The sequence below is a fragment of the Callospermophilus lateralis genome, chromosome 14, assembly GCF_048772815.1.
Source record: "Callospermophilus lateralis isolate mCalLat2 chromosome 14, mCalLat2.hap1, whole genome shotgun sequence".
NCBI lineage: Eukaryota > Metazoa > Chordata > Mammalia > Rodentia > Sciuridae > Callospermophilus > Callospermophilus lateralis.
The window spans coordinates 95,244,110-95,267,969 of record NC_135318.1 but is presented as its reverse complement, the minus strand read 5'-3'; the positions used below and the strand labels follow the sequence as shown (position 1 = coordinate 95,267,969).

Genomic DNA, 23,860 nt, shown 5'->3' with positions numbered 1-23,860 from the left:
GTTCCAGAAAACACATTTTTATCTACTAATCCTATATCTCTCCCAACACCTGGCTCCCCACCAACCAGGTAAGGCCTCTCCTGACTCATTGCAAACCAGAAATAAAGCCTCCATACATGGTCAAATATTTTTGACAAAGGCTCCAAAACCATTTAATGGGGAAAAGACAGTCTTTTCAACACACAATGTTGGAAAAACTGGATATACACATGTGAAAGAATGACATTGGACCCTTTCTTTATAATTGTATGCAAAAATTAACTCAAATGGTTGAAAGATCTAAATATAAGAGATAAAACTGTAAATCTCTTAGAAGAAAACAGGAAAAGCTTCATGATGTAGGATTTGGCTATGATTTCTTCAATATGGCACTGAAAGCCCGGGGAACAAGAAAAAAATTGTATTACATCAAAATTATAACTTCCATTCATCAAAGGACACCATCTATACAGTGAAAACCAAACCTCAGAGTAAGTAAAAATAATTGCAAAGTATCTCATAAGGAGTTAATGCACAAAATATGGAAATCTTACAACTCAACAACAAAATAACCCCAGGGGGTTTTCAAGATGGTGGAATTGAAAGGGTCACCTTCTTGGCTCCTCAGTGGTATGAAACCAAGAAAGCAGACTGGCCGATTCTCAGGAAGGTGGGTCAACAACAACAACAACAATAAAAAAAGTCAGAGGACTTTACTGGAATTTAACACTGAACATTCAAAGCAGATCGAGGACCGAGGAGGTTGGATATAATAATATAAGAAAGAGATCTCCATTGCCAGAGCAGTCTCTCCACAGGCAAAGTGCAGGGATAAGGAAATTAAAGGAACCCTCATTTTTAGGAGGCCTAAAACTGTCTGGTAAGGGGAGTTTAGAAACAAAGACACTACCTGACTAAACTTAAAGGTGTGCTGCACAACATCCTTGTTTAGGAAGGAAGTCCCATCTCAGCTGCAGCATAGGAATTGGCAGCTGGGGAGCCAATTCCCAGCTAACTTGAGTTTGGCCTGAAATGTAGGCCTGACAAACCCACACTGCACAACATGCAGTGTGCCTAAGTGACCAGGAGGATATCAAATGTGGAGCAAGATTTGCACAGGGGACGACTGGTCATGGAAACCCACCTGTTTTTCCTGGTTTTCCCCCTCCTCCTACAATCTGACTACTTGCATGACCGGCTGGGACAGATGTGACTGGCTGGGAATTCAAAAGGGTAGGGAAAGGGGAGATTGAGTTTGGAGACTGACCCCGAGACCAGGAAACATGGAGTTTACAGGTGATGTAGTGGACTAAGAATTGGCTCCTCTACCACAGGAGTGGAACCCAGGGGAGATCTTCCAGTGTGGACCAGCAATTGCTGGGCCTGGAGGTGTGCTGATTTAAAATCTCCAGACCAACTGGCATTCAGTGAAGAATGTGAAATATACCTAAGCCTAACCCCATTGCTAGGAGTTCCACCTATAGGATTACCTCTCTCCCTCCAGCAGCCCCACCCTGACAGTGGAGCAAGCATCACCCTCCAGATGACCCCACCTAACACGGGATCAGAAGGGAAGTTGAGAATCTTTTGAATTCTGACGGAAATAATTAACTTCTTTACCTTTTCACCAAGATCTTTTTTTTCTCTGTTTATTTGTGACCTTAATAGTTCATGGACATTTATACATATTCATATTTTTCTCATTTTTAGCACTTTTGAAGTCATCTATTTTTTTAGGGAAACCTTCCCTCAGTCTCATACCTTCCAAATACCTCTCCTTCTCATCAAAACTAGAAGACAGTGCACCATAGATAGACATGTGCCATTCATACCTTCCACTCCCCACTCAGTTCTTTTTTTTAAAATTTGTTTTTTAGTTGTAGTTGGATACAATATCTTTGTTCTATTTATTTATTTTTATGTGGTGCTGAGGATCAAACCTTTCACCTCGCCACATGCTAGGAGAGTGCTCTACTGCAGAGTCACAGCCCCAGTCCCTCCCCACTCAGTTCTTCACCAAATCCATTCCAACGTGACTTTGGCACCACCATCCAAGTCACTGATAACCCCCAGGGAACACTTCTTGGGCTTCGTCCTCTGTAGTCTCTTGGCATCATTAAGGGCTTTTTGACTATAGTTCCTCTTTATTAAAAGTCTTTTCTTTTGACTTCTGTGACAGAGCTGTCCCTTGGTGCTTCTCTTGCCTCCCTGTCTCCTACTCATTCTCCTTTGATGACTCTTCCTTATTTCGTGTTTCTTAACTCTTGGTGTTTCTCACGGACCTGCCTAGACCTTTGTCTCTTCCCCAAGCTATTCCCCTACACTCACATGGCTTCAGACATCATCTAGGTAGACAGGTCATCTTTTCATCTTTAGTTTGCTCACTCTGCATCTCCACATATCCTTTGACATTTCACAAGCATCTGGAGCTCAGTATATCCAGATAGATTTCCTTTATATCCTCACATAGGACACCATGGTGCATGCACAAATCCTCTTGATCCAAATTTTACCCGATATGTGTTGAAGTCATCAACTTGCACAGGTGTGGTCAGATAACACCTCATCTCAGCTGCACCCTAGAGTCCTTTCTGCTCTGGAGTTTCTCCAACTCTTCAGCAAAGAGTGGTGACAATCCTTGGTGTTTATGACAAGTGGGGAATGGAGCTAGCAGACAAATGCCCCCCTCTTCTATACCAAAGCAGACAATTCTGAGGCTCATTAGCCTGACTCCCCAGGTCCCAGTGGAACAGAGGTTTGGTTTTCCACAGCCGTGGCCAACCTGGCAACCTTACATATGAGCTTTTTTTTTTTTTTCCTCTTCTCTTTTTGACTGACACTAATTTATTAATGTAATGAACAATATCAGTATTTTAATTATTTAAATCTTGATTTATCGGATTATAATATAATACAAAAATATGAGTGGCAGAAGAGTAAAAGCAATAAGGGAAGTTAAAGTAACACTACTTCTAGTGGATCGACTGCAGGGGCATAGAGAATGTATTGGCTAGAAAAGTGACGGCCCATCCATCAAGAAGCAACTTATGAGGATCTTCCAAGGCAGAAACAAGGGGGAAGCTCAGAAGAAGCTACAATGGACCCCTTTGTTAGCTTTTCTGTAATATTTATGGCAGTTTTACTTCCAGGATCTGGCTTTTTGACTAGCTAACCCAAGGAATCATAAATCATAGAAAAATCATCCCCCTGCCCTCCAATTCCATCATCATGGCCATAGTCATCCTCACTGATTTATATTTACAGTTCTGGGATTGGGGAGAGCTGTGGGCTTCCCTTGGGCACACTTAGCCAGCATTCTTCACTCTTCACAATTTGCCCACTCTGATAGAGCGTCTTCCCTTCTCCCTGGAATTATCATAAATGGACCCTAATATCCTGCTTGGAAGAAGGTGAAATGATCACATGACATCTTTCTTGTTTTCACCAACTGGCAACTGTATGGACTTCCTCCTCCACATCCCTGTTAGGGTGTCAGAAGTTCATTAAGTACAATCTCTTTCCTCCTTGAGTCCTGATCCAGCTCAGAGAGAACAAAGGAATCAGGCATGTGGCTGGATGACAAGGAGAGATGGATGGTGACAACAGGCTTCCCAGGCTAAACTCCACTGTCACTTGTCCTCCTGGAAGCAGAAGACTGCCTCAGGCAGGTGCACAGTGCTTGCCATGTTAACATCTCCAGTGGCCAAAATAACCCCTTAGCCTTTTACTTCTAAAATTCCCTGAGATTATCCAAAATGGTACTGTCCAATAGAGTAGCCACTTCCCATGTTAAGTTGGATGGAACCCACACTACCCATGTGTGGTTACTGAGCATTTGGAATTGGCTAATCCAAATCTGAGACAGGCTATAAGTGTAAAATATTCACCAGATTTCAAGAACAGTTTAAGGGAAGAAAAGAAAGGTAAGATGGTTTACATTTTCTTTTTAAAAATAAGGGCTTTAAAAGGCTAAGATATTTTTATATTGATTTCCTGTTGAAATTGCAATCAAAATTTTTGAAATTTCACTTGAAATTCAAATATCAAATGAAATAAAATATGAATAAGATTATCATCAACTTCACTTTGTAAAATGTGACAGCACTTTATTACCATTGGACAGCAGTGACCTAAAACTGGGGAATAGAGCTCTGAGTCTCTGCACACTGAGCTGGGATTGAGTTCTGGAGGGTGAGGGTGCCTAATTTTCCAGGGCCAGGGCTGTGCCCTTATCTGCCCACATGGGTGCCATGTGATCTTCATTCTCCTGCCATCAGTGTGAGCTAGATATCTGTCTCCCCAGAACATTCCCTCTCTTATAAACGCATTTCATGCTAGAACTCTTCTGAGGCTCCCTTTTACCCTATTACACTCCACTTTGACTTCTACCTGCTTACACAGGAATCTTGTCTCACTAACACAAACCACTTAGGACCTTGACATTCATTGCAGTCAATCTTGTAGGCTTCCTCAGGAGTCTTTGTTCTGACTTCTTATTGAAAATGAACATACTGACATTGTCTGATGGTCGGTACCTGGCAGCCGTCTTTACCTCTGTGCTATTTATTATGTAAGACTTGCAGAGGGGGTTAACTTATTCTTAGATGCCTAGGCCTAGGTAGAATGAGAGGGTGGGTTCATCTGGGCTGGCCAACCCTCTTGCCAATCATCCTGATACCCCAGATCAATTTCTGCAGTTGGTGGTCCTACCAATTGCCTGTCCCAGGCTGCAGGTCCCAGGTTTTCTCCATCTACCATATTCTGCTATGGTTTGAATCTGGGTTGTCCCAAAAGCTCATATATTAAACGCTTGGTCCTGTTGGAAGGTGCTGGAAATTCCAAGAGGTAGGGCCCAGTGGAAGGTCTTCAGGTCATTGGGGCATTCCTTCAAGGGGCACTGTGGGATCCCATCTTCCCTCTCTCTTATCCCAGACAGGAAGTGAGTGGTTTTGCTCCACCATGCCCTTCTGCCCTGGTGTGCTGACCTGCCACAGGCCCAAAGTGATGGGGCCAATTGATCATGGACTAAAGCCTCCAAAACCATGAGACAAAATAAACCTTTTCTAAGGTGTTAGCTCAGGCATTTGTTAAAGTGACAGAAAGCTGAGTGACACATCTCATCTCCAACTTCTGTAGCTTTGCCAACCCTTCAATTTGAGGAGTTGATGCATGCAGTGCCTCTGTTTCATTTGGGAAAGTGGTAAAGTACTCAATTCCCTCTTTAAAATTTAGGAAAGGCCTGTTTGGTACCAGAGATAATTATTTTGTTTTCTGAAACCATTTTAAAGTCTTAGATTCAAACCCTACAAACATTACCCAATCTTTTCATTTTAATATCTAAGAATACTGACCTACTTTCAATTGATCAATTTCTGATTCCAAGATTTGATTCTACTAATGGCCAGTAGGTGAAGCTAAAATGTAAGGCCTCCAACACTGTAAGTCATACTGGGGAATATAAATTGAAAGGCAAAATGGCTCTTTCCTCAATTTTTAGCAACAGATGGAACACTAGTCCACATTTTAGAAAACACTGTGCACATCACTTCATTTAAAATGGAACGCAGGGAGCTGGGGATATAGCTCAGTTGGTAGACTACATGCACAAGGCCCTAGGTTCTAATCTCCAACACCAGACACACATTTAAAAAAAAAGTGGGTAAAAATGGAACACAGGGCAAACTATTGAATTTATATCCCCACTGTTTTAGTTATTACTGCACTCTAAAGTCATGAGAGGCCTCCTGATGCTCTCCACAGGCTGAATTCTTACACGGGCTATATAGAAAGAGGAGGTGGAGTAAGTCTACACCACATACACCTCAGCTCAGGCTCTGTTCCTGGTCTGTACTGTGAATGGGGAAACATAGAGGGAAATCCACTAAAATTCTGAATTTGTTCCAATCTCATCTTGCTGATAGTGGCAGAACATCTTGGGAAGTACATGACCCCCAATGTGTTTTGAACAAGACAGTAAAAGAAAGACTCAGAACACTGAGACAGTCAGATGCCAAGTTTGTTAATCGTTCCTTTTATTTTCTGATTGACACTGTTAAATTGTATCAGCTATTATCCACATCTATAGATTCTGTGACACGTTTTTCTTCAAGTTGTTTCAGAAGTCTACACATGAAGTCTTCCTTGCCACCTACCTGCTCTAAGGAGGATCAACATTAATTAGTGTGTTAGTAGGTTGGGAGGGGTATGTTTGGCAATTCAGTTTCTTGAATCTTTCACTTCTGGGGAAAACTACCTTGCTCCCTGGGATTCATAGGATCAGAGTCCACAGCCTTTCAGAACCACATCCTTTCCCAGGCTTTTCCCTAACATGGAATACAGATGCCCCAAATCCAGTGTGCCTAGTACCTGATCTTCAGTAAAACAGAAATAAAGGGCTGGGCCCAGGGAGTAGAAGAGTTTAGGAGTAAGTATATGAAGTTTGGTGATGGGGACTGAATTAAGGCAGATATTAAATGTTCAAAGGAGTTTCCATTAAATAGGGAGCTATTTTAGGTCTTGAATAGGCAATTGTGGGCAATTATGATAGTGGTCCCTAGAGTTAGTCAAATACTAAGGTTCCCATTTACATTCTGAGCTGCCAGGTACTGGATGCTAGTGCTTAAAAATACCTCCTAAGTTCTTCTAGCTTTCTCTTCATGGTGTCTTTGAAGGTTGAATATTCTAAATGATGAAAATGGGATGAGACCGACTGACCTACTTCAGATTGGATGTGACACAGATCTTTGTTCATTTAGGAGCTGTTACTGCAGCACAGCTTAGCATATCACTCTTCAGTCACATAGAGGGAAAAACTAGAATTAGGAAGTGCCTATTGTTGTCATGGGAGCCTGGGACAATAAAGGTATGGGCTGGACTGTGAAAACTGAGGAGAAGGATATATATCCAAGAGGGGTTTTGAATGGAGAACTTGATATTCATTCAGATAAATACTTACTGAGCTCCTATTATTCGCAAGGCACTGCATGAGATACATGTAAGTCACATTTCCAAGTGCTTACAAAATAGTTGGGGCTATAACACATGTACGTAAATTATAAAACAAACCTTAGAGCATAATGGTAAAGAAAACAGACTCTGAAAGCAGACCTGGCCTCACCTTTCAGAGCCGTGTCACCTTGGGCATGTGATTTAATCTCCCTGAACTTCAGTGTGCTCATCTGTAAAATGCACACAGCAACAGCACCTGTTTCACACAGCTGTGAGAGGATCCATCAATCTAGTCCTTGTAAAATTCTTAGCTGAGCGTTTGCCCCATAATAGGTGCTCAATAAGTGCTACCTACGAGTAGTAGTATTGAGAGATCTAAAATCTGGGGCAGAAGAGAACAAGGTCAGGGCCCAAAAAAGCTCTAAGAGAGGGACTAACAGCTATAAAAACTGCTCTGAAAGAACAGTGCTGCTCTGGTATAACTGTGCCTTCCTCTGCTGTTGCGGCCTCTAGGTATTTAAAGTCTTTTTGTTTGTAGTGCTGGGATCAAATCCAAATCCATGGCTGGTCTTCTGCCTGCTAGGCAAGTGCTCTACCAATGAGCTACAGCATCATTTGAATCTGCAGCATCATTTCCTGATGTCTGCATCCCACATCAGTCCTATCCCACAGTAGACACAGAGTGCTACTCAAACACTGGGGGGCAGAGGCAGGGCAGAAGAACAGTATCTGGAGTGGGCAGAGTGAGCAAATGTGTGGGTTTGCTTGTGACAGGGGAAGCCTATCTTGTATTTGTATGGTGCTCCTTCGCCAGACTCAAGCTTCCACTCAACTCAATCTATTCCCTGTTTTGCGTAACGCCGCTGATGCTGAATAACTGAAGATTTCGAGCTGAAGACTTTCCCACACACACTGCACTCAAAGGGCTTCTCCCCAGTGTGAACTCTCTGATGCCGAGTGAGCCGGCACCTCTGGCTGAAGGCTTTCCCACACTCACCACATTCGTATGGCTTGTCTCCAGTGTGGATCTTCTGATGCTGTGTAAGGGAGGAACGGTCAAAGAAGGCTTTCCCACATTCACTGCACTGATAGCGTGGCTCCCCTGCATGAGCTTTTTGATGTCTGTTCAGGGATGAGACGCCATAGAAGGCTTTTCCACACTCATTACATTCATAGGGCTTCCTGCCTGTGTGGATGAGCTGATGGCGAGTAAGAATGCTTTTCTGGCTAAAGGCCTTTCCACACTGACGACACTCATAAGGACTTTCTCCAGTATGAATTCTCTGGTGTCGAGTGAGGGACGAGCGGTCAAAGAAGGCTTTCCCACACTCGCTGCATTTGAAGGGCTTCTCTCCCGTGTGAATCCGCTGGTGCACGGTGAGGGATGACCGGTCAAAGAAGGCCTTGCCACATGCACTGCACTCGAAGGGGCTCTCCCCGGTGTGAGACATCAGGTGTCTGCTGAGGCTGCTTCTGTGACTGAAGGCTTTCCCACACTCCTGACAGTCGTAGGGCTTCTCTCCAGTGTGAGTCCTCTGGTGGCGCACAAGTGAGGAGTGGTCAAAGAAGGTCTTCCCACAGTCACTGCATTCATGGTCTCTCTCTCTAGGGAGGGCTTTCTTGGGTGGGGCTGACCCTTGCTGCAAGCCTGGATCCCGGGACAGCAGTTTCTTGCAAGGTTCCACTGTGGGCCTTTCCTTCTCCACTTCCAACCCACCAACCAGTGCTTGAACTTCAAGTTTAGGACACAGAAGACTTTGCCTGTCAGTGCTTCCCCTCCGTGTTCCTTCTGGTTTCTCCTCTTCTGAAGCATCTTGAATCTTGGGCTTGGTCCCCCAGCCTGGAACAAAGAGAAGACACAGATGTGGTTTCTTCCCTGGGGTAGGAAATGTTCCAGTGGAAAGAAGAGGAACTCTGATGATTCTGAAAGTAACACATAGGCACAGCATTGCTTGCTCCCACAAAGAGTCTCATGCTCCAGGCCTGAGACTTGGGAACGAAGCATAAGTGGGGAAGCAGGCATTGAGAATATAGAAGAATGTCCACTGAGAGAACTGCTAGGATAACTAGGAGAGTAGGCCAAGTGGAGAGGACAGGGACCAACAGAAATATCAGAGTCTGAATGGGCAAGGTGATAGAGCTGAGAAAATTAGTGACTGGTGAATACAGATGAATAATACTAAGGTGTAGAGGAGACTAGGGAGAGCAGACAGGTGGTACAAAATAAGCACTGCAGCAGAAGACCTGACCGTGGAGCAAAGATGATACCCAATGTTCCTCCCACCCACCTGAATAACAAACACAGAAAACAAAATTGCCCTGACCCGTTCGTACTCAGTTACCTAGAGAGACATTCTCTGGACACTTTCTGTCCTCAGAACCATGAAGACCCTCTGTCCTTGGCTCGATCCCTCTCTTCAACTGAAAAATCACATCAGGTTGAGGAACTGGAAGTCCTGCTCAAGGAGAAAGAAACAAGCCAGGTGGTTGTATGTGATGAGAACACGCAGCTGCTCCCAAGCTGGTTCCTGGCCTCTAGGTCTTTCACAGAGATGATGCAAAAGGCCAGAATGCAGAGCACAATGCAGAGGAATCTCTAATGGGAGGTCAGGCCTGAGTCTCTAGAAAGGAGGGATTGGCAATCCACTTGAGTTCATGTGGAGTGAGTGGGAAGCTTCCTGCATGGGCACTGTAGGGTGAAGGTGCTTGGCTCGGGGAGGTGAGAATAAAGAAGGATCATCTTGGGTAGAAAAGCGTAAGGAAGATGCTCGTTTTGTTTATTTACATTTATTATTATGCTTTTTAAAAACAAGTCAATTGTTAATTGCAGAAAATCAGAGGTAAGTACAAGTAAAAAGAAAAATCACCTTTTATACTTTGTATTCATATTTTCTTCCTATTCATTTTGATTCCAAAGGTACCCATAGAGAAATAAAATAAAATACCCATAGATAAAATTGGACAATGGAATAATACTGATTTGTAAACTGGATTTTTTTCACTTAATAATGAAATTATTTCAATTAGCACTTTAATGGCTACATGGCTTTAATTAGCCCTTTTAATGGTTATAATACTGCACTGTATGGCTTAATCTAACTTATCTGACGAATCACCTGCTAACAGACATTTCAGACCGTTTTAATGTTTTGTTACTAACACACAATGGCACAATGAACACCTGCATGCTGATAATCGAATCCATAAGCCTATTATTTCCCTAGGATCAATTCCTGCCAGCAGACCTATCCATTTTTAGTTATATTAAAATAAACAAACAGATCCCCTCATGAAAATAGGCTTGAGCTCCAGATTCCCTTGCATGGGAAAGCCCCACCGCAGGAAAGAGAGTGCTTTCTTACTGGTCCCAGGCACCCTTTACTTGGCGAGGTGCTGATTCTCTGCTAACAACATGGCCATGCCCCACCTCTGTGGCTCCTTGACTCTGACCTAAGGAATTCTATGCTTTCCACACTTCACCTGCCACAGCCTGTGGCAGAGACTCAGCAGTCTCCCTTGGTACCTCCTGGACATCTTATTCTGTTGGGACACTGTGTGGCCTGCTGAAGCTAATTGAGGGATGTGTATGCTTGCTTTTTTGACCTGCTTTATATGAAATCTCCAAGGCCTTTACTGTCCTTTTGTACTTATTTTCAGTCAGTTTCTAAAGCCGTGTGCTTTTTCAGCATCTTATTCTTTTTTTAATTTGGATGGAGTCTTGCTATGTTGCCCAGACTGGTCTTGAACTTCTGGTTCAAGTGATCCTCCTGCCTCAGCCTCTTGAGTAGCTAGATGACAGACGTGTGCCACTGTGCACAGTGTACAGTGTACAATTGTGAAGCTGCTGAGAGGTTCTCATTATCTACAGGGTCCCCACTTTACTTCTCGTTAACACCTGACATCAGCAATAGCTTTTAATTGCCTCTGTCACACAAGTCTTTATAATTCCAGAGTGCCTCCCGTGGGCATATCTCTAAGACAGTCCTCAAGGCAAATGCCCCAAATCAAACACATCTCTGGTGACCTACAGACACACAACCACTGTGTCCCCACCCTACATCCCCTCCTTTTGAAGGGAGACACTTCTTTTCCTCCCATTGATTTTCATGAGGGGAAATCTCCATTTAGCAAGATGGTCCTTTCCCTACTGCTTAGTCCTCAGGACAGTGCTAAAGGTGTCACCTGGCTGGCAAGCTGAGAGAAGACTCAGGCACATGTAACTCTTCTACTAGCCCTCTGGAGAGCCAGCTCCCTGCCCCCAGGATACACTCTGCTCTGTCCCCTGGCCCCCCCTGTTTTGTGAGGGCAGGTTGCTGAACAAGGACCCTGTGGTTGACTAGCACATCTGTCCAGTGCTGGGCTCAGTGTGAATCCCACCACTGCCATACACCTAAGCCACGTCCTCCAGCTCTTCCATTCTCTCCACAGTGACTCAGAATGCAGGTATGGGAGGATGCACTGATTCCTTGGCCCCACACCACTGTGGGCAGCTCCCCTTACCCAGCGAGACGATGCTCTCATAGTTCTCCAGCATCACCGCCTTGTAGAGGGCTCTCTGAACGGGGACCAGATGCCTCCACTCTTCGTCTGTGAAAATCACAGCCACGTCCTCGAACGTCACAGATCCCTGAAACATAATCACATACCCCCTTACTTATGAGCCTTCTTGTCACTTGGGCCAGGCTGTCATGGCATAAAGATGACAGTCCTGGAGGATGTGGCAGGGCACGGGGGCATGGCTCTGACAAAACAGGGCTCTGAAGTATCTGGAAAAGGCACCAAGTCACCCAGGACAAGAGTTCCCAGTTGCAATCCTGCATCTTTACCCTGGTTTTAGAAGCCTGGATGAGTGTCTGTAAGTCCTGGGACAGAGTGGGAATTCACAACTTTCCACTCTTGAACAGGGAGCTGCATGTTTCCACCCAGTAAGACTTTCTTCGGGACCCTGGAGGCCTTGCTGAGGTGCCCTACAGCATGGTCCACAGCACCCACCCTACCCAGCACCCCCTGGAACACTGGAGCCCACTCTCAGTGCATGTGTGGATACGCTCCTGGATGGGCGGGGTAGAGCCAAGACTGCTCCCAGTCTTCCCCTTGGCCCTGCGCTGTCGGCTGCTAGACAGACCACTCAGAGCAACAGCTGCAGTGGTCGGGTGCCTGGTGACGAGCAAGGGGACCAGGCTTGAGACAAGAGATGGACACTGAAGGACACCTCAGGTCAAAGGGAAGTCCTCCCTGTGGAGTGCTTGGTCCACCTGGTGGGGGATGACCAAAAGTTCCAGGAGAGAGAAAGACAAGTGATGACATTCCTGAGACTTGTTAGTTGTACTCCAGAAACACAAAAGTCCCTGGCGAAGGAAGTATCTCAGGGGTACAGCGCTTGTGTAGGCCTGGGCTCATTCCCAGCACTGGGAAAAGAAACATGAGGTCCTCCTTACCTGGCACGTGGCAGGTGGTGCTGCAGCAGCCATTCCCTCCTGTGTGCGCTTCCAGAAGCAAAGGGCAGAGTCCTGACAAGGCAGGGTGTGGGTGAGAAGGCAGCCATGAGAAAGGTCTGTCCTGATATGTCACCTCCTGACTTGCAGAGCAAGGACTCTCCAGTGCCAGTGGCCATGTCCCCACCCCCTTCCCAACACCCACAGAAGAGCAGCCAAGGTAGAGCTGGGCCAGGAGCAGCTCTGGCCAACCCCTGGGTGGGAGCTAGGCCATGGGTACTGTGAGTTAGACTACACGCGGTGCTTGTTTTCACAAGTTCCTTGGGAAAGAGATCTGTACCAGGAGTCAAGAGAGTGGTAAGGCTTGCAGTCAGAATGGCAAGAATCCCAGTAATAATAAACACTGGGGAGGAGGGGCACAAAAAGAACACTTCACTCTGCGGGGGACTGTTCATTAGCACAACCACTGGAAATCAACATGGAGATCCCTCAAAAGACCAGGCACGGACCCAGCTACCCTACCATATGACCCATCTGTACTGTTCCTTGGTATTTATCCTGAAAAATTAGTGATACATGCATGTCCATGTTTATAACAGCAGAATTCCCAACAGTCAAATATGGAACCATTGAGGTGTTCATCAACAGATGGATGAAGAAAATATGGTATGAATATACACCATAAAATGTGGAGTTTTACTGAGCCATAAGAAAAATGAAATTATGTCATTTGCAGGAAAATGGATGAAACTGGAGACCATTAAGCTAAATTCAGAAGGTCAAGCACCCTATGTTCTCCCTCACACACAAAAGCTAAAGAGGAAAAAAGGTAAAGAAAGGTGGGGGAGCAGAGATCTAGTGAAAATCAAAAGGAGACCAGCAGAGGAGAGGGACCAAGAGATGGGGGGGTGGGAAGGAAGAGGGAAGTGATGGGGCAGGGGAGATATTGTTATATTGTATGCATGAACAAATATGTAACAACAAATCCCATCAGTATGTATAACTATAATGCACCAGTAAAAAAAAAAAAAAGTGGAAAGAGAAAAATAAGCATTAAGATTCAGAGGTTATATATCCAATACTGCCCTGAGTGTTCACTGGACAAAAACCATAAACAATTCTGTAAGTGACTGCATGCAGGAAACACACCCAGCAAAACCCACAGCCTCCCCAAAGGAAAACACACTCCACTCCAGTTCCTGCTGAAGGAGCAGTCCTCCCCATTTTGTACCATGTGACCCTGCATCTCATTCCTGGAGCCACAATGACTGGGTGGGTGACACAAGTATCAAACTAAGGAGTGATCCAGCCTGAAAAGATGTCATCCTTGCACGGGAACGTGACCAGGGAGTGTCAAGACAGCATGTGGCAATGAGTTGAAGGAGTCTCAAGGTCCCCAAGTACCCATGGAACCAGAGGAAGAAGAACCCACGGGCAGTGGGAGGCACAAGCAGAGTAAAGTTCATGTCAGTGGGACGAGGAGCAGGGGGCAAGGACAGCCTGACCCTCTAATGGAGACTGAACCAGGCCCTGAGAGTCCCTGGGAAGCGTTTCTGGGGTTGGTGGGTGAATGGGGAGACAGTAGGCCAGGGAAGATGGGGGAAGGTGGGCTTGTGGCTCACCAATAGCTTTCCAGCAGTCAAGGGAAAGGGTCACTGCTCCCTGTGAGTCATTAATTCATCCACTCAACCAGCAGTTATTTGGCACCAACTGTTTATAGCAAGTAAAACATGTGCAAGGAGCATTCCTTGCTTCCAGGAGCCAAGAGCCCTGAACTCAGGTCAGGGAAACAAAAAGGCATTTCCCTGCAGGATAGGTAAGTGCTGTAAAACTGTGAGGGCCCCACAGGGCTCCCCTGACCAGCCCCAAGAGTGGGTGGGGACCCTGCAGCTCTCCTGGTAGAACCAGAATTTATGCAGTTTTGAGGTGGGGAGGGAGCAGGGAAAAAAACACTAAAGAGGTTATTGAACACTAAAGTTATTGAACACTAAAGAGGCAGATCTTCACGTGGAAAGGATTAAGAACTGAAATCCATTTGGAAGAGCAAAAGTCTAGGCTGTGAGCAGGGATAGGAAAAGATGGAGGAGCATAGGCCACCTACATCAAGGGCTTTGCACAACCCCTGCCCCACAGGCAGGGGTCCTGGAGGGACTTTAGCCTGGGTGCACCATCGTCAGACCATGCTTCAGAAAGATCACTGACTTGTAGTGAAGACCTGAAACACAGTTGGCTGTCAGTATCTGTAGGTTGATTCTAAGACCCCTATAAATACCAAAAATAAATCCCACCCCACCCCCAAAAGGGATGCTCAAGGGCTTCATGTAAAATTTGGGGTCAGGCCTGAGAATATAGCTTAGTGGTGGAGCACCTGCCTAGCATGCACACCCCAGCACTACACACACACAGGGATTTCTAGGAAATATCAACTTTATCTGCAATTTTTAAAAATATTTAATTTTTAGTTGTAATTGGACACAATAACTTTATTTCCCTTATTTATTTTTATGTGGTGCTGAGGATCAAACCCAGGGTCTAGCACATGTGAGGCGAGCTCCCTACCCCTGAGCCACAACCCCAGCCTCTGCAATTAAAAACAAAACAAAAAAAAAAAAACTGAAGCCAGGTGCAGTGGCACACGCCTGTAATCCCAGATCCCAGCAGCTCGGGAAGCTGAGACAGGAGGATCACGAGTTCAAAGCCCAGCCTCAGCAAAAAGCAAGGCACTAAACAACTCCATGTAGACTCTGTCTCTAAATAAAATACAAAAAATAGGGTTGGGGATGGGGCTCAGTGGTTGAGTGCCTCTGAGATAATCCCTGGCACCCCAAAAATAAATAAAAAGAACTGAAGATGTAAGTCAGTGATAAACTGCCCCTAGGTTCAATCCCCTGGTACAAACAAAACAAAACACAAAACTGAAGGAAAGAACATACACAAAATATTAAGCGAAGAATGCACAATCTTGAGATTAGATATTTGTGCGTGCACGTATGTATAGAAAAAGGAAGAACACATTAAAATGGAAATGGAATTTGAGAAGTGGAATTATGAGGGATTTTTATTTTACTTTAACAATTCTTCATATTTCCTGATTTTTTTTCATTCACTTTGGTGCACAAGAAAACAACAGGAAGGAAGAGGGGTATGCAGCCGTGACAGCAGCCCGGGAGTGCTACCCCTGGAAGGCTCCGCCCACAATGCTGGTCCCTGGCCAGCCTCGGGGGAACTTTGATTTTGAAAGGGTCCCCCAGTTCCCTAAGAACCCAGGACAGTCGGCTCTGCCTAAATCATGTGTGCAAACCGATCTGGTTTATGGTAACATCTGCTTTCCTGCTGAAGATCTAGAATTCGGGTGTGTGTTAGGCAGAGGGCGCTGTGAGCAACCTTTGATAAAAACCTTGGACCCTGAGCTTCCAATGAGCTGCTGCGTTTTGTTGTCAAGGAGGGATGTGCTTTGTGTCACCTCTCATGGGAGGGAGGGAAGCAAGCAAAGCCACACATGGATTCCTCCAGATGCTGCCGGTGTCCTCCTTTATGACGGGCTGTGTATCCATGCAGGGTTGCAGTCACAGTCTGAGCCACAAGTACAGCTACAGGCTGAGTCCCCAGTCATTATGAATCTGTGAATGTGGGGTGATCTTGTGGACACTGCACTCTGAGTAGCTGTGGCAGGATGGAATTAGAGGAGGCAAGAATGGCGGAGACCAGTGAGGAGACTGATAATTAAGGAAAAGTGATCAGCAGCTGAGCAAAAGCAGTGGCAGCAGAAATGGAGAGAAGGGACACCATTGTCAAGATACCAAGAACAATAGGTAATAGCCTGGAAGCAAGGTGATGCCTTCTGGGTCACTGATCTGAGCAGCGGTCGTTGGTGCAGGTGAGCAATAGGGAAGTAGGCTGAAGGGATGGCTATTGAGGACAGTTGGGGATCAATCCCACATCCTGAAATAACAAAACTCAGATGACTTTGGCTCCCCTTGGCCAAATTACAAATATTGGAATAGATAAATGAAATAGCTCAGTATAGAAAAGTTAATATAAAGTGTACCAAAAGTGGACATAATACAAAGCCAATGCTTAAGTCTTCAGTTATATCAAAAGTACTTTCTATCAATTACAAAACTTTTCATAGAGAATAGATGTACCCTTGTGGTACACAGTTATTCATTCATGTAAGCAGAAAGAAAGGAACCCAGGGGGCAAGGATAAGCCAAGTAATTCCAGAAACAGAAACTGCTTGTCCCACACAGGGAGGACAGATCAGAACATGGGCCACTCAGAAGAGTGAGGCAGAGGAAGCTATGCTCCTGTCCACGAGCCAATCCGACTCCAAACATGCCAAGTAATTGTGGAGACTTAATCCTCCCTCCCTGAGATGGGCCCTCCAGCTTGATGACTAATTACCAGATATTCACAAGAAACCATGAAGTTTTAAAAACTGCCAAAACTCAAGACCAATATGTATAAATTACTGGTCTGTTAGCTTCTAACTCTAAAATGGCTCTATTATATTGTTGGATAAGTTTGGGGATTTTTCTGACTTATTGGTCTATAATCTAAGCAGATATCCTTTTGGGAAAATACCTCATTATGATATACAATTAAAAGATGCAAGACAGACATGGATTATTTAATAATGTATTAACACTGGCCACCTCAAGGGTGGTTTGCAGAAACTGAAACTTATGTGACAGGCAAAATCTTAAAGAAAAAAATCTAACTTAGAGTTTAGTGTAACAACAACAACAAAAATCTGAACCTAAGAGAGATTGGGGTTTGACTCTCCTTAGGAGGAGGCAGAGAGTGATATAAATGCAAATATAAACAAAGATATATCCTCAGATGATAATCAGAGTCTATAACTAAGACAGTTTTCTTTTCCTTTCTAGTCTGTTAAGTCTTCCATGTCTAGGAGGGTGTTCAGATATTGACTCTTGAGCCCTACGAAGACATCTGAATTAATATTTAGAAATACAGATGAGTACAGTCATTAGGAGCCCAGGCTCTGGTGCCAGATTGCCTGAAATCAAACTCCAGCTGTGCTTCATCCTACCTCTGTGACTTTAGAAAAGTTTCCTACCTTCTGTCTCAGTTTGTCAATCTGCAACAGTGGATTAATGATACAATGTGTGTAGCTATCTTGATGCTTAAGTAGGATGATACCTAAAAAGCATTGAGAATAATGTGTTAAGTAAATGTTAGCATTAGCTAAAAGTGATGTGACCATCTGGGAAGGCAGAAAAAATTAAAATGGAAAATATTAATTACATTATGTTGTTGCTTTAGGTCTAAGTGTAAGTATATTAAGAATTTTGGAAGACAAGTTATTTATATATGTTGTCCAAAGCACTGAAACTTTTTGTAACAAATAAACTACATCTGAAGTTATAGTTGGAGTTGCTCAATGCTTAAAGACATTTTTCAAGATTTTATTAGACTGACTTTAATAAGCTGAGCATTGAACAAATCACAAATGGTGTCCAACATGAAATGTCCCCAAGTATTAAAGTAGCAGGTCTTCCCAAAGCGCTCATCATGCCAGGTAGACTTCACTCCCCACAGGTCTGGACCATAGCAGCAGTTGCTTCAGTAGACTCCTGCTGAAAACTTGGGACTCCACAGCACACCAAGCTCACGTGGAGTCACTGTCATCAAAGGGTCACCTCTACTGCTTTCTCTTTTCCTATTCCTGGATTTTGGAGTATCAAATGAATCAAATTCAAATCCACACTCTATATCTTTAAGTGACACTTGTGGTTGCCTAAAAAGCTTTTAACACTCCCATCTTGGCCATGTACCTATTCCAAACCTGTCTTCTCTTCTACATACCTATTCCAAACCTCCACGGTTACAATTCGACTTCAGCACAACTTTGTCTTCTACTACACTGAAGATGTGCAAGAGCGAATTTCCAGGGAGGCAAGACCATGTGGTAGAAAGCACTTGGAAGGCAGGTTTAGTAGTATTAACCATGAAGCCTTGGGCAAGTTACTTAAGGCAACCATTGGCCCAGATGTTTACTATCTAACTCCAGAATAGTTATAAATAGGAAATGAGACAATATAAAGTACTTATCACACAGTTTTTCCAATAAATGAAAGTTCTCTACCCTGCTACTGCCCATCACCAACCCATTCATTCATTCATATCACTATCAACAACTATTAACAAGTATCTGCCATGTGCTGGGCTGTAAGGTGTGTGAGGCCAGCAAGACAGATCTGTCTCCTGGACTTGAGTTTATGTACTACCCTACTGACCAACTTTCCTTCTCAATTGTTTCCCTCAGAATCTGCTACCTGCTAATGCAGGCTCTCTTTTCCTAGCATTTCTCAGCTCTCTAGAAGCTTCTTCTCACCCCTTCAAGATATAAAAACCTCCTCTAGTTGAATCCCATGGTCTCCCTCCAGCAAAACAGTTCTCATTTAGGTTTTCCTTCACGATCCAACTTCCTGGGTGAGTAACTCACCTTCTGACTCCATGTCTTCACCATTGATTCCACTCAAACCCCTGTCAGTCACTCTTGCCTCTCACACATCTGAAACCACATGCTTCAAAATGAAAACTCTGGCATGAATTCCAAAGATCTTTTCCTTCTTTTCTTTACCTCTCTACAACTTCTGACTGGATAAGTTTCTGCCTCTTCAACCAGATACAGTAGCTGCCTTGATGCTGCTTGGGTCTCACTTTTATTCCTACCTCTGAAACTTCTGTCTTCCTGGCTCTTTTGTCCCATCTTTGCCCTAGAAACAAGGATGATTCCCATAGGTTGGTCTTTATGCAACGTTTTTCTTTCTATCCCGGGGATATTCACCCACATCCAGGGCTCTATTTTCCACCTCGACAAAGATAGTTCCAAATTCCAATCAACTCCTTTTCTGAACTCATCTTATATTTCCAAATGGCTACAAGTTTTGAATTAGGCATCAGCTGAAAACCACCTTCCCCTACACAGTTTCTATTAATTCCTCTCCCTGCTTTTTCTATCAGATGTTCTATTATCCTCCCAGATGTCCCAAATCCAAACTCTTACACCTCGCTCTCTTTTCTCCCAAATCAAGTCACCAGGCCCTTTAGACTCTTTTGCAATGCCATTCGTACCCTTTCCCTACCACTAACACCATGAAAATTCAAGTCCATAACTGCTTGCTTCAGAACGGAACCCTGCCATTATTCTCTTCCACTCTAATCCTGAATGTGACCACTAGAGTGACTATCCCTGTCAGTCTTCTGGTCAGACCCATAAAATCTGGTCTGATTATTGGGTCTGGGGGACATCCTGTGCTCTGGCCTCGGTGTACGCTTCTTCACCCTGTCTCCTGCTATTCCTCCAAATTTGCCCTCCAGTAAAATTCATCTCCCTCAAGTCTGCCTAATACTTTGGTACTCTTTTTACATCCCCCCCCTCCTCCACTAACAATTCCTACCTCCTACAGGAATCCAGCCCCTCGATCGCGCCCTCGGGCACAAACTCAGGATAGGAGATTTAATGACGTAAGTAAGGCGCTTTTTGGGAAAGAGGCAGGGCTAGGTGGGCGGCACTCTAGACTGGGTGTCAAGCCCACCCATGGTCATTAGGCCCCCGTTAGGGGAAGAAGAGACGGCAGAGAGGAGGAGGACCCCGCAACCTCCACCCCGAAAGTCCAGGATCTGGCGCGCAGTGGGTGAGCACCGCAGGACCGCGGGCAACAGTGCCACAGCACACACGGCAGGGGACAACTTTGCGTCCGCACCTTTCCAGCAGGGACGCCACACACATCTGCAGACTGGCTCCGCCCGCGCCAGCCCGTCCTCTCCTACAGCACCTCCCCCAAACCCCCAGCGTCCCCTTCTCTCGGCTGCTGCGCTCACTTGGCTCCTGGAACATACAGACCCGCAACCCTCACCTCCAGCACAGAGTGCTCGGGACCGGGAAGACCGCACCACTTCAGGTCGGACGGCAGTGCGCCTGTGCGAAGGCCCTGGCGGCCGCACTCCCAACCACAGGCGCTGTCTTCGCGGGACTCCAATTCCCAGAAGCCCCGGCAGCCGGCGCGCCTAGAGATGACGTATAGGACCGCGCAAGCGCACGCGCCGGAGAAAGGCTCCGGGGCTGACACGACCCCGCCCGCCTAACGGTCTCCCTAGCGGCAGAGGTGCAGCTGCGGATTCCTGGGAGGCTTAGGGTCGCCCTGAAGTATGCCCACGTGTGATGCCACATTCCTCCAGCCCTCCATTTATAGAGTTGTCCGAAAGAAATGCGTCCCTAACCTTGGGCACAACGAAAGCGATATCCAGTCTTCTGGCTCCGCTTCCGCCTGTCCATTTGCAGGAATTTGATTCTGAGATTTGGGGTGAGAGGTTTGGAGTTTGGTTCTGAAGACTGCGCTATGGCTGAGGGAGGGTCTGCGCGCATATTTGTACCGGAAGAAAAGAAGGGCCCACGGTAGTACGTGTACTTAACTGGGCAGCGGGAACTGAACGCCCAACGGTTTGAACACACCAACCTGCCTCTCGTGGTGCTGCCGGAGAGGCCCAGGCTGGAGACGTGGCCGATTCTTAACCGCGGAAGAGTATGAAAAGATCCAGAGGTGACTCTACTGCGCAGCTAAAGAGCCACCGAGCTACATGGAGCTTTAGAGAAGACTAAAAATTACACAAAGAAGGTGAAACTCTTACTTCAGGAACAAGTCTACTTTTTCACTTAAAAAAAACCAAAAAAACCTAAATTGCTTATTGTAAAAAAGTTGCTGCCCAAAATGAGCTCATGACCCAGTGATAAAATTAATATTTGAAATTACAATACAATGCAGTATGTTCAATAGGGGAAGTACAAGCGAGGAAGCAACTAACTATGGCTCAGAAAAGTGTATCTAGTGCACTTGAATAATGAATATTTGTTAAGAACGTGCAGTCTATGCAGAGTATAGCACATGCAAGGTATAGACTAGAGGATGAAAATGCAAAGAATTAACAGCAAGATGAACAGCTAGTGGATAAGGTTCAAGGGCTGATTATAGTATCCTGGGGTCAGGCTGAAGCAGACTTAGTTGTACTGCCGGGCTTTCCTAGGATTGTAGAACTTGATTAAAGTCATGACATCTAAGATATATTTTCTTGCTATTTTGATGGTAGTTTTTAGTATACATTTAGCCTTATATTGACAGGAAACTTTGGAGGTCCTAAATGAGTTTCCTCCTAGAGTTCCTCATCCACTGGCAGGGCCTACATCCTAGGTTTTATTGTCCCAAGACACTGTCAAAATGGAAGTTTATGACTCCATTTCCCTACAACTATATGCTTATGTATGTTACTAAATGGGATGTAAGTGGATATATTGTATAGCATCTTCTAACAACCTGCCTTAAAAGACAACTAAAAAGGAACTGTTATTCACATGACTACAAGAATGACTCAGGGCTTTATACCAAGTGACAGAAGCCAATCTTATAAGGTTTTACATACATGGTGATTCCATTTATAACGTGTTCTGGAAAAGGCAAAACTGTAGGACAGAGAACAGACCAGTGGTCATAAGGGATTGAGTGGGAGAAGCACTTGACTATAAAAGAACACAAAGAGAATGTTGGGGTGATGGGGAACCTATAGGCTGGTGGGGACTGGAATTCCCCTAAAAGTGTTTTGAGATCAAATGGCCCATCTAGAGCACTGAGCCAGGGAGAGAACATTCCTGTTAGCACTGATCAGTACCCGGGCAACAAATGTACATTGTAGCAAAGGCCTCTGGGTCAAGATTTGTCTCAAGGGACTGAATTTAAGAATGGAGAGTTCCAGTGGGATGTAGTGGCTCACATCTGCAATCCCAGCTACTTTGAAGGAAGGATAAGCACCAGGATTTCGAATTCAAGGCCAGCCTGGATAATTTAGCAAGACCTGATCTTAAAAATGGGGGGGGGGCACTTTCAGACACTGTAGCAGGCCATTAGAAGAGATAACAGGGACAGGCAGAGCCCCTTAAGTTCATCTGAAGCAGTTCCAGCTCTTCCTAATTATGTGGAGATGAAAATCTCATTTGTCTGTCCCTTTGCCTTTTGGGCTCCAGGGCACAGGAGACGGGAGCAGAAACTCCTGTGCCACCCATGGCTCCCAGGCAGTGCCCCCTGCTTGGGAGGAAGAAGATTTGCTTGCTGGGCAAACCCTGGCCATCTGTGCCACTGGAAGTGCTGGCAGAAGAATGAAGCACACTGAAACAACAAGAAGGGGGAATGGCCTTTCTCCCCTGTTTTTGTGAATTATTTATCTTGAACCCCTAAATAGAACTGATAAAGCAACTGCCCTGTCCTCACAAGCCTCCCCTCTTTGGCTGAGGGCTTCCTTCAAAAAACACACTTTTCATGCTCAGTTTGTTTAGGCTGTTGCAGCTGCTAACAAAACACCTTAGACCAGGTAATTGATAAACACACAGCATTTGTTGCTCCCAGTTCCATAGGCTGGAAAATCCAAGAACAAAGTGCCACTAGCTTAAAGGTCTTGTGAGGGGCCCCTTCTACACCTACCCACAGCCTGGAAGGGACAAAAGGAACTAACAAGCTCTCTCAAGCCTCTTGTGGGCACTAATCTCTTTGTGAAGTGCTGTTCTCCTGACCTTTTGGTCTAAAAAGCAAAGCAACAACACTTCAATACCATCACCTTGAGGGTTAGGTTTCAAAAAGAATTTTGGAATTTCACGCATTCAGCGCATCCTAGACCCATTTCTTTTACGGTTCAAAATGATACTTCTAGAGCACCTGGGCACCCAAAGTCCTCCTTTCTTCTCCATCACCCTCTGTTGAACTGGGGACCGTGGAAGAAAGGTAGAGAGGCACGGGACAGCCTACAGAATAGCGTTATCTGATATTGCACCAACCAGGATCTCCACCAGGCCTGGACACTTAGAAGAAACAGGACAGCGTCCTGGAAATCCTGATCCGATCCGCAGACTCAGGGTAGAGCTCGCGTTTGTTCCTTTTCAACAGATTTCCAGCAGCTTCTGATAAGACAGTCTCAAAGTGGGCTATGGGGCTCCGCTTCCAAAAGAACTTGAGAGAAGGGAGAGGCCCCTAGGTCCCAGCTGGTGGGGCAGAGCCGAGCCCTGGCCCCTCCCGAGCTGGCGCCCACTGTCTGCGTCCTCAGACTCCCTCCGCAGGTGCCAGCGGGCTGGTGCTTGCCCTGCTGAAGCCCGCGCGCTGGCGCCGCTCGCCAGGCCTACCGGCCCCCTCTCGGCTTGCTCTGGGCAGGCTCAGACGGGCCTCGGGCGGGCAGGCACCGGTTTGTTCTTTGAAGGTTGCGCTCCTCCATGTGCGCTAGGCACCCCGCCTAGGGCCCCGGCGAGTGCTTGGGCAAGCTGGGGACAGTTGGCAGGGCCGAACCTCTGCTGTCTCGGGTCAGCGGAAGAGCGCAGGGCAGGGGTTGCAGGTGTGGCCGCGGCCGTGCCTCCTGCTGGTGTGAGTCCACTGCGAGTGTGGATCCGCGTGGGAACTGAGTTCCGGAGCCGAGTCCTGAGGCGGGGACCGCAGAGC

At 45.7% G+C, this 23,860-nt stretch overlaps 1 protein-coding gene and 1 non-coding gene across 3 annotated transcripts; one reads left to right on the top strand and one right to left on the bottom strand.

The window, feature by feature from the left end:
* Positions 1 to 5,717: 5,717 nt before the first annotated feature.
* LOC143380833 (small nucleolar RNA SNORA51) lies at positions 5,718 to 5,849 on the top strand. Its single transcript, XR_013088708.1, has one exon. It is a non-coding gene; the product is annotated as a small nucleolar RNA SNORA51 (small nucleolar RNA).
* Positions 5,850 to 5,989: 140 nt separating this feature from the next.
* Znf2 (zinc finger protein 2) lies at positions 5,990 to 23,817 on the bottom strand. 2 transcript variants are annotated; one of them, XM_076832634.2, is made up of 5 exons: positions 23,209 to 23,817; positions 12,366 to 12,437; positions 11,428 to 11,554; positions 9,270 to 9,383; positions 5,990 to 8,767 (listed from the first exon to the last, which is right to left on the bottom strand). In XM_076832634.2, the coding sequence occupies exons 2-5, from the start codon at positions 12,396 to 12,398 to the stop codon at positions 7,761 to 7,763; spliced, it is 1,281 nt and encodes a 426-aa protein (XP_076688749.2). In that variant the 5' UTR covers positions 12,399 to 12,437; positions 23,209 to 23,817; the 3' UTR covers positions 5,990 to 7,760. The 2 variants fall into 2 exon arrangements, with proteins under 2 accessions (XP_076688749.2, XP_076688748.2); XM_076832633.2 differs by lacking the exon at positions 23,209 to 23,817 and adding an exon at positions 20,249 to 20,320.
* Between the last annotated feature and the right edge of the window lie 43 nt (positions 23,818 to 23,860).